General features: G+C 45.3%; 1 protein-coding gene across 1 annotated transcript in view; it reads right to left on the bottom strand.

Moving 5' to 3' along the window:
- The window catches only part of LOC118761726, a 7,399-nt gene extending 306 nt beyond the window's left edge, over positions 1-7,093 (bottom strand). Inside the window, exons 1-6 of the mRNA XM_036499872.1 lie at positions 6,749-7,093; positions 4,751-4,798; positions 2,683-2,730; positions 1,961-2,023; positions 1,581-1,643; positions 633-809 (exon numbers count right to left, since the gene is read on the bottom strand). Of these exons, the coding sequence (XP_036355765.1) occupies positions 633-809; positions 1,581-1,643; positions 1,961-2,023; positions 2,683-2,730; positions 4,751-4,798; positions 6,749-6,947 (598 nt within the window). The 5' untranslated portion in view covers positions 6,948-7,093. The remainder of the gene's footprint in view (positions 1-632; positions 810-1,580; positions 1,644-1,960; positions 2,024-2,682; positions 2,731-4,750; positions 4,799-6,748) is intronic.
- Positions 7,094-10,556: the final 3,463 nt, after the last annotated feature.

Below are 10,556 nucleotides of genomic sequence, written 5' to 3'. Positions count from 1 at the left end.
GTTATTATTCATCTATATTCAAATAAATGGTAACATAAACATCAACCACTTTAATATAACCAATAATACATATACTCATTTAAATAAAAAATGATTTAAATAAAATCATCCCCTCAACGTAAGTCATTACAATTATGTGTTTATGTAGGTATGTATGGATGGAAGCACTCCGTCGGTTATGACGACGAGGGTTCCGGTTGATCCGATCAACGGAACAGCCTGCTCGTGAAATTAACGTGTAAATGGCTGAGCACTCCACAGACACGTGTACCCTTAACGCAGTTCTCGGTGATATTCTGATATTCAGCGTGACACAGAGAGTGACAAGGCCGGCCCTTTGAAATACAGGTACAACAGAAACAGGAAGTAAGAGTGAGAGAAAGTTGTGATGAAAGAGTACAGCAGGGATCACCATCATCCCCTGCCAGAGCCTCGTGGAGCTTTTAGGTGTTTTCGCTCAATAAACACTCACAACGCCCGGTCCGGGAATCGAAACCGCGAGTCCGCTGCCCTAACCACTGGGCCATTGCGCCTCCACTTGTAGGTATGTATAAATAAACTAGTAATTGATGGCGCAGATCAGTTAGAAAATTAAATAATTTATCAAAGTCTTTTAATTAATCACTTACCTTATTGTTCATCTATATTCAAATAAATGGTAACATTCATGGTTATGTTACCATTCAAAGCAAACACGAAGAATTCAGCGAGATGAACGTATTGCAAGTCCTTTTCGAAGAAAATATCAGTCAGTACAAGAGGTTCGTAAAACGGACCACGGGGGATTTCTTCGACATCGGAAAAAGGAGCGGCGGCATCGGAAAAGGGAGCTGCAAATTGAACGGAAAACGAAACTCAATGAATATAATTTGACATAAACAAGAGGAACGAAAAACAAAACAAACTTGGAATATTCATAACTAGCAGCATAGCCCGGCGTTGCCCGGGTATATAAGAGCCCCTAGTAGGCAACGACTAATCCCAATCTAGTCCGTTCCCTCTGGGGAACGAAGGCACATGTGTTGGTTGCAATGTCTTCTCTTCACTCGAATACTTCTGTGTATTTTTTCTGCTGGTAAGGTATTGCATGGAAAACTAACGTCAGAATTAAGTTTCTTAGGGTAACATTAAGCTTCACCATGAGTTTGGTGAAAATCGATTGCAAGTTGCGCAAACTACAACAGAAAATGTGTTGCATATAAAAAGCTTAGATTCTCGACCCCAGTCGAATTTATCAATTTTTTTCAAAACTAGGGGAACTTTTCAAAATTTTCGCTGCGTTAGTTTTGAATTATGACATTGGGCTATGTGTGTGTCAAGTTTCATCAGAATCGGTTGAAAGCCGTGGTCAGGGTAAGGGTACAACCGGACAGACACACAGACACACAGACAGACAAACTGCCGTTTATATAGAGAGAGATGAGGAAAGTAATTATGCAGGGGTTGTTAAAATTTCACTGAGCTATCGATGTGTGTGTGTGTGTGTGTGTGTGTCTATAATAGATTAGAAATTATTTTGGACAATAGATTCTTATAAAATGTTTAATGAAAAATTAGCAAAGCTGCAGAGTATGACGTACTTCCGGTGAAAGGTAGGATGCCAAGATGAGGTTCATAAGAACAGGTCTCTGCAGAGAAGAATTCTGCAAGAAATAAAACAAAAAATATATATAAAAGCATGCCTATATGAGTCTGAGAGGGTATACATGCAAATATGCTTGCAAGCGTACGTAAATATATATACATACATAAGTACATTCATACACATGTACAGGCATGCATACATACATGCGTGGATAAATATGTACATATATACAGGTATATATGTACATATATGTACGTATGTATCTATGTATGTATATATGTGCTTGTCACTGTGTGTGTGTGTGTTTATAAACTGACAATTAGCAACAATAATATAATATGGTGTGTTAATTAAAAGCTTTAAATCAATAATTACCGTCAGTATATTCTCGTTCAAACATCCCAGGACTATGGACAGTCGCTGCTGCAGAAAATATATCTGGAAAGAGAAAAAGTAACAACTGTTAGCCTAGCAATATATACGAACATACGAAGTTCTTAAGCAGATCAGGCCGAAAATGTCGCTAGAAGCTAGGATCACCAAGCATAGATTGGCATATTTTGGTCATATTATGAGGAGAAAATCCCTAGAAAAGGACATCATGCTCGGAATGGTCAGTGGCAAGAGAGGAAAAGGCCGACCAATGGAGAAGTTCTTAAGCAGATCAGGCCGAAAATGTCGCTAGAAGCTAGGATCACCAAGCATAGATTGGCATATTTCAGTCATATTATGCGGAGAAAATCCCTGGAGAAGGATATCATGCTCGGAATGGTCAGTGGCAAGAGAGGAAGAGGCCGACCAAGAACCCGCTGGCTTGACACCACCAAGAGTGATACCGGAATGGACATAGCCAATCTGAAAGAAGCGGCCCAGGATAGAACTGACTGGAGGACACTGACTCAACGAGTGACCGAGAGTCGACTTCGACTGAGCGGATAGATAGATAGACATATTGTGTGTGTTTGTGTGTATGTGTGTGTATGTGTGTGTGTGCTCGTTTGATTGTGAGTGTGCAATAGATGAATAAGTATGTTACAATGCTACAAAAGATTAGGGTTTTAATTAACACATTAGAAACGACGTTAATTACAACTTACCATCATAACATTCTTGGCCACAACCGTCTGAAGAATCATCAGAACGGTCTGAAAAGGAAAAAAAAAAGGGAATATAATAATAATAATCGAGCCTACTACAGGTACAAAAGAGAAAGAGGTTTTCGGTGCGAGCGATAATCGATTACATTTATCCTAGTAGTGAACTGCTATTTGTTTCATCGACCCCGGAAGGTATGAAAGGCGGAGTCGACCTCGTCGGTAACTGATCCCAGAAGTCAAAATAGCGCAAAGGGCTGCTAAGCATCTTTTCTTCGCAGTAGTAACGATTCTGCTAGCTCGCCGGTAAAATAATAATGAAGACAATTCCTAAACTAAAAATGCACACACTCATCCTTTCACGCATTCATAGATGGACAGTTTTCTTAGAATGTCTGTCTTTGAAGGCGGACATTATTGAAAGAAGAATGTCCGTCTTCAAGCAGATTTCCAAAGCGGACACTGTGAGTATTATGTGTGTGCCTTTTGTTTGTCCATCCATCCATCCACCCATCCACCCATCCATACATCCAACCATCCATCCATCCATCCAACCACCCATCCAACCACCCATCCATCCACCCATCATCCATCCACCCGACCATCCATCCACCCAACCATCCATCTATCCACCCATCCACCCATCCACCCATCCATCCATCCATCCATCCACCCATCCAACCACCCATCCATCCACCCATCCATCCATCCACCCGATCATCCATCCATCCACCAATCCACCCAACCATCCATCCATCCATCCACCAATCCACCCAACCATCCATCCATCCATCTATCCACCCAACCATCCATCCACCCATCCATCCATCCACCAACCCACCCATCCATCCATCCATCCATCCACCCATTCACCCACCCACCCACCCATCCATCCACCCATCCATCCATCCACCCAACCATCCATCCATCCATCCATCATTCCATCCATCCATCCACCCATCCACCCACCCACCCACCCATCCATCCATCCATCATCCACCCAACCATCCATCCATCCATCCATCCATCAACCCATCCACCCACCCACCCACCCATCCATCCACCCATCCATCCATCCACCCAACCATCCATCCATCCATCCATCCATCATTCCATCCATCCATCCACCCAACCATCCATCCATCCATCTATCCACCCAACCATCCATCCACCCATCCATCCATCCACCAACCCACCCATCCATCCATCCATCCATCCATCCACCCATCCACCCACCCACCCACCATCCATCCACCCATCCATCCATCACCCAACCATCCATCCATCCTCCATCCATCATTCATCCATCCATCCACACATCCACCCACCCACCCACCCATCCATCCATCCATCCATCCACCCAACCATCCATCCATCCATCTATCCACCCAACCATCCATCCATCCATCCATCCATCCACCCATCCACCCACCCACCCATCCATCCACCCATCCATCCATCCACCCACCCACCCACGCATCCACACCACCCATCCATCCATCCATCCACCCATCCACCCACCCACCCACCCATCCATCCATCCATCCATCCACCCAACCATCCATCCATCCATCCATCTATCCACCCAACCATCCATCCAGCCATCCATCCACCCAACCATCCATCCATCTACCTTTCCATCCATCCATCCATCAAACCAACCAACCATCCATCCATCCATCCACCCACCCACCCACGCATCCACCCACCCACCCATCCATCCATCCACCCACCCATCCACCCACCCAACCATCCATCCATCCATCCATCCATCCACCCACCCACCCACCCACATCCACCCACCCAACCATCCATCCATCCATCCATCCATCCATCCATCCAACTATCCATCCAACCATCCATCATTCCATCCATCCATCCATCAAACCAACCATCCATCCATCTATCCATCCATCCATACATACATACATACATACATACATACATACATACATACATCCACCCACCCAACCATCCATCCATCCATCCATTCATACGTACATACGTAAGAAGAATAACCTTGTTAATTATAATAACTGAAAATGAGAAAAGTTATATATTTATATCTTACATCGTATATATGTTTCATCAGATAATTCAGAATGCTCGGAAGTTGCATCTGTGGAAGAGAAAACAACAGAAATATAATAGGCATACATACATTCGTTTGACATTTTGGTAGAAAGCACTAACTTCGGATGAGGGGCTAAGTCGATTGCATTAAACCCTGTGTCCAACAGGCTCTTATTTCATCGATCTCAAAAGGATGAACGACAAAGTCTACGCTGACGGGCTGTCATATGTATATAGATACGCAATTACATACATAAATACACTCACAAAAACATGTAATGAATACACTCAGAGCTACTTTCAACTCATACATATTTCTTTACTACCCACAAGGGGCTAAACACAGAGGGGACAAACAAGGACAGACAAACGGATTAAGTCGATTATATCGACCCTAGTGCGTAACTGGTACTTAATTTATCGACCCCGAGAGGATGAAAGGCAAAGTCGACCTCGGCGGAATTTGAACCCAGAACGTAAAAAGACAGACGAAATACTTATTTCTTTATTACCCACAAGGGGCTAAACACAGAGGGGACAAACAAGGACAGACAAACGGATTAAGTCGATTATATCGACCCCAGTGCGTAACTGGTACTTAATTTATCGACCCCGAGAGGATGAAAGGCAAAGTCGACCTCGGCGGAATTTGAACCCAGAACGTAAAAAGACAGACGAAATACTTATTTCTTTATTACCCACAAGGGGCTAAACACAGAGGGGACAAACAAGGACAGACAAACGGATTAAGTCGATTATATCGACCCCAGTACGTAACTGGTACTTAATTTATCGACCCCGAGAGGATGAAAGGCAAAGTCGACCTCGGCGAAATTTGAACCCAGAACGTAGCGGCAGACGAAATACCTATTTCTTTACTACCCACAAGGAGCTAAACACAGAGGGGACAAACAAGGACAGACAAAAGGATTAAGTCGATTATATCGACCCTAGTGCGTAACTGGTACTTAATTTATCGACCCCGAGAGGATGAAAGGCAAAGCCGACCTCGGCGAAATTTGAACCCAGAACGTAGCGGCAGACGAAATACCTATTTCTTTACTACCCACAAGGAGCTAAACACAGAGGGGACAAACAAGGACAGACAAAAGGATTAAGTCGATTATATCGACTCCAGTGCGTAACTGGTACTTAATTTATCGACCCCGAGAGGATGAAAGGCAAAGTCGACCTCGGCGGAATTTGAACGCAGAACGTAACGGCAGACGAAATACGGCTACGCATTTCGCCCGGCGTGCTAACGTTTCTGCCAGCTCGTCGCCTTTCAACTCATACAGACGCGTATACATATTCGTTTCTGCCTGACATAAGGCGAAGCAACAGTGTATAGGTGAGTCTGGTACGAAGATGTAACGCAAACAGCCGCCATACTTATAAAAGTCAGGTGAGACCGTATGACCCAAGTATGACACCAGGAGACTGACATGAACACTGAAGCTAGACTCATTAGTTATTACAGTGAAAATGATAGCCTACTCTATTGGGTATATACGCACATGTAAGGCGGCGAGCTGGCAGAAACGTCAGCGCCGCATGCGAAATGCTTAGCGGTATTTCGTCTGTCGTTACGTTCTGAGTTCAAATTCCGCCGAGGTTGACTTTACATGCATACATACATACATACATACATACATACATACATACATACATACATACATGCATACATACATACATACATACATACATACAAACATATACGTACATATATACATATATACATACATACATACATATATACATACATACAAACAAACATACATGCATACATACATACATACAAGCATACATACATACATACAAACATACATACATACATACATACATACATACATACATGCATACATACATGCATACAAACATACAAACATACATACATACATATGTAGATAGATGCATGTAAAGAGAAGATAGAACAATCTCCCTTAAAGTGAATATGTGTTACATAAAATTTCAAAGTGTTTTCAACTGAACTCACCCTCTATATCTGTGGTAGCACACTGGTTCAGATTGGATTCCTCTGATGTTGTTATCAGGGAGGAAACGTCTACGTCGCCTTCTGGTGCTGTTTCATCTGTTTTCGGTTTCTTCAAACACGGGCACAAAGCTTCGATAAGTCGCTTGGCTCCTGCACGCAGACGTGCGAGGAAGCCCTGCTCTCCAACATTAGCTGTCATTTTCCAACAAATAAAAAATAATAATCAGTAAATTTATTAACGCAAAGGAATGAATCGCAAGAGTAACCTACAAGAAGTTATCGTCAAACAAGCTGCATAAATCGCAAAGGAATAACGTTAAGAGATTTTCTCGTTTCTCTCCCTTTGTAATTATGACGTCATAATGATATTCAACGGTTTAAAATCAAAAAGGCGCCAAGCTGGCGGAAATGGTTAATGCATTGACGAAATACATAGTAACGTTAAATTCTGTGTTCAAATCCCGCCGAGACCAATTTGGTCATTCGTCCTTTCTTTTCGATAATAGAACGTACCAGTCAAGTCGTGGGGGTTGGTATAACCCATCCCTGGTTCTAGAATTTGGAATAAATTCAAATTTTCACTTTAATACCTGACTTACATGGGAAACAATCAATGAATTTATTTTTTAAAAAATCACATATACATATAGACATACACATCAAAAAAAAACGCACATACACACGCATACAAAAACACACACAGAGGGGGTCAAGATCATTCTTACATGCGTATATACTCTCTCTCTCTCTCTCTCTCTCTCTCTCTCTCTCTCTCTCATTACTCTTTTACTTGTTTCAGTCATTTGACTGCGGCCATGCTGGAGCACCGCCTTTAGTCGAGCAAATCGACCCCGGGACTTATTCTTTGTAAGCCTAGTGCTTATTCTATCGGTCTCTTTTGCCGAACCGCTAAGTTACGTGGACGTAAACACACCAGCTTCGGTTGTCAAGCGATGACAAACACCGACACACAACACACACACACACACGCACACACACATACATATATACGATGGCCTTCTTTCAGTTTCCGTCTACCAAATCCACTCACAAGTCTTTGGTCGGCCCGAGGCTATAGTAGAAGACACATGCCCAAGTTGCCACGCAGTGGGAATGAACCCAGAACCATGTGGTTGGTAAGCAAGCTACTTACCACACAGCCACTCCTGCACCTATATATATATATATTATATATATATATATATATATATCACTCTCATCCCCGTCTGTCTTGATAGACAATGGGTCGCGCCAAGGGTGGGGCCTACTTTGATGATGTGCAGCGTCTGCTGTGACTGAACAGTCCAATTCTAGAGTGGCAGTCATTGGTACAGTTGCTGCACACGAACATCGATGGGTACGTGTGGGGGTGTTGCTGCAGTTGTCCTCCTCCTGTCCCGCCTGTCCAACCACAGTTGTGCTCTCCTCTCCTCAGCCATGGAAACGCCTTTCCTCACCGTCCGACGCCAGGCAGAGCGGTCAGCAGCTGTTTCCTCCCACGTGTCCACACAGATGTTGGCAGTCATCAGGTCGCGCTTGCACACGTCCCTGTATCGTAGCTGTGGACGTCCCTTGGGTCGGGATCCCGTGGTGAGTTCGCTGTACAGGATGTCTTTAGGCATGCGACCGTCCTGCATGCGGCAGACGTGTCCGAGCCAGCGCAGTCGTCTCCGCACGAGGAGGGCATACATGCTTGGCATATTGGTCTGTTCCAGGATGACTCCGTTTGGTACTCGGTCCTTCCAGGAGATGCCAAGGATCCGTCGAAGACACCGCATGTGGAAGCCGCTGAGGCGGCATTCCTGCCGGGTGTATGTTGTCCAGCTCTCGCTGCCGTAGAGTAGGGTGCTCAGCACGCAGGCTCGGTACACTGCGATCTTGGTGGTTATTGTGAGCATGTTGTTTTCCCACCTTCCTGGAGAGCTTAGCCATAGCAGCAGCAGCCTTCCCAATCCGTCTGTTCAGCTCCGGCTCGAGGGACAGGCTGCTGGAGACCGTCGATCCCAGGTAAGTGAACTCGTTCACCACCTGCAAGCTGTGGTCGCCGACACTGATGCTGGGGACCCCTCCGACGTCCTGGACCATAATCTCTGTCTTTTTCAGGCTGATGGTAAGGCCGAACTCTTGGCAGGCATCCGCCAGGGAGCTGACCAGCCTCTGGAGACCCGGTTGGTTGTGTGATGTTAGGGCGGCATCGTCAGCAAAGAGGATCTCTCTGATCAGCACCTGACGGACTTTGGTCTTAGCTCTGAGGCGCGCAAGATTGAACAATCCACCATCAGCCCTGGTGTGGAGGAACACTCCGTCGTCGGACGTTCTGAAGGCATAGGACAGGACAAGGGAGAAGAAAATTCCGAAGAGCGTCGGCGCCAGAACGCAACCCTGTTTCACTCCACTCTGGATGGGGAATGACTCCGAGGGCGATCCGTCAAACTGCACTGTTCCCTGCATACCGTCCTGAAAGGAGGTGATGAGTTTCAGCAGTCTGGGAGGGCAACCTATCCTACCCAGGAGCGCAAACAGCACCTCCCTGCTGACTGAGTCGAACGCCTTAGCCAGGTCGATGAAGGCCACGTATAGGGGCTGTCTCTGTTCTCGACTCTTTTCTTGAAGCTGCCTGAGTGAGAAGATCATGTCAATTGTAGACCTCTCTACCCTAAAGCCAGACTGAGACTCGGGGTACACACGCTCTGCAAGTATTTGCAACCTCTTCAGGACCACCCTGGCAAATGCCTTACCGACAGTGCTGAGCAGTGATATGCCCCTGTAATTATTGCAGTCGCTTCTGTCCCCTTTGTTTTTATACAGTGTGATTATGTTTGCGTCACGCATATCCTTAGGGACAGAGCCCTCCTCCCAGCACTGACAGGGCAGCTCGTGGAGATGGCCCAGAAGGGCTGGCTTCCCGCACTGGATGACTTCTGCGGGGATGCCGTCTTGCCCTGGTGCCTTGCCCCGAGCGAGTGAGTCAATTGCTTTGCTCAGTTCTTCCTTTGTTGGAGGCAGGTCAAGCTCCTCCATGACAGGCAGAGCAGGAATATATATATATATATATATATATATATATATATATATAATATATATACGACAGGCTTCTTTCAGTTCCCATCCCCCAATCCACCCACAAGACTTTAGTCGGCACAAGGCTATAATAGGGGACACTTACCCAAGTTGCAACGGAGTGGGACAAAACCTGGAACCATTTGATTGGAAAGCAGGCTTCTTACCATACAGCGACACCTGCGCTTATATGTACAAAAAACGAAAGCCAGAGACTGGTGAGGGAGCAACAGGAAGATGTATTTTATTTACATTATTTACATTATTTACATTTGACGGATATTTGTCCTCATCTTGTTTGTTGTTAACGCATCTTTGTCCTCATCTTGTTTGTGGAGGCGCAATGGCCCAGTGGTTAGGGCAGCGGACTCGCGGTCATAGGATCGCGGTTTCGATTCCCAGACCGGGCGTTGTGAGTGTTTATTGAGCGAAAACACCTAAAGCTCCACGAGGCTCCGGCAGGGGGTGGTGGTGATCCCTGCTGTACTCTTTCACCACAACTTTCTCTCACTCTTACTTCCTGTTTCTGTTGTACCTGTATTTCAAGGGGCCGGCCTTGTCACTCTCTGTGTCACGCTGAATATCCCCGAGAACTACGTTAAGGGTACACGTGTCTGTGGAGTGCTCATCCACTTACACGTTAATTTCACGAGCAGGCTGTTCCGTTGATTTGGATCAACCGGAACCCTCGTCGTCGTAACCGACGGAGTGCTTCCATGTTAACGCAACATTTCGGCTGTAATTATTG

Source organism: Octopus sinensis, unplaced genomic scaffold, assembly GCF_006345805.1.
Source record: "Octopus sinensis unplaced genomic scaffold, ASM634580v1 Contig16843, whole genome shotgun sequence".
Classification (NCBI taxonomy): Eukaryota; Metazoa; Mollusca; class Cephalopoda; order Octopoda; family Octopodidae; genus Octopus; species Octopus sinensis.
Note: the sequence above shows the minus strand (reverse complement) of the source record. Positions and strands in the feature narration are given on the sequence as shown.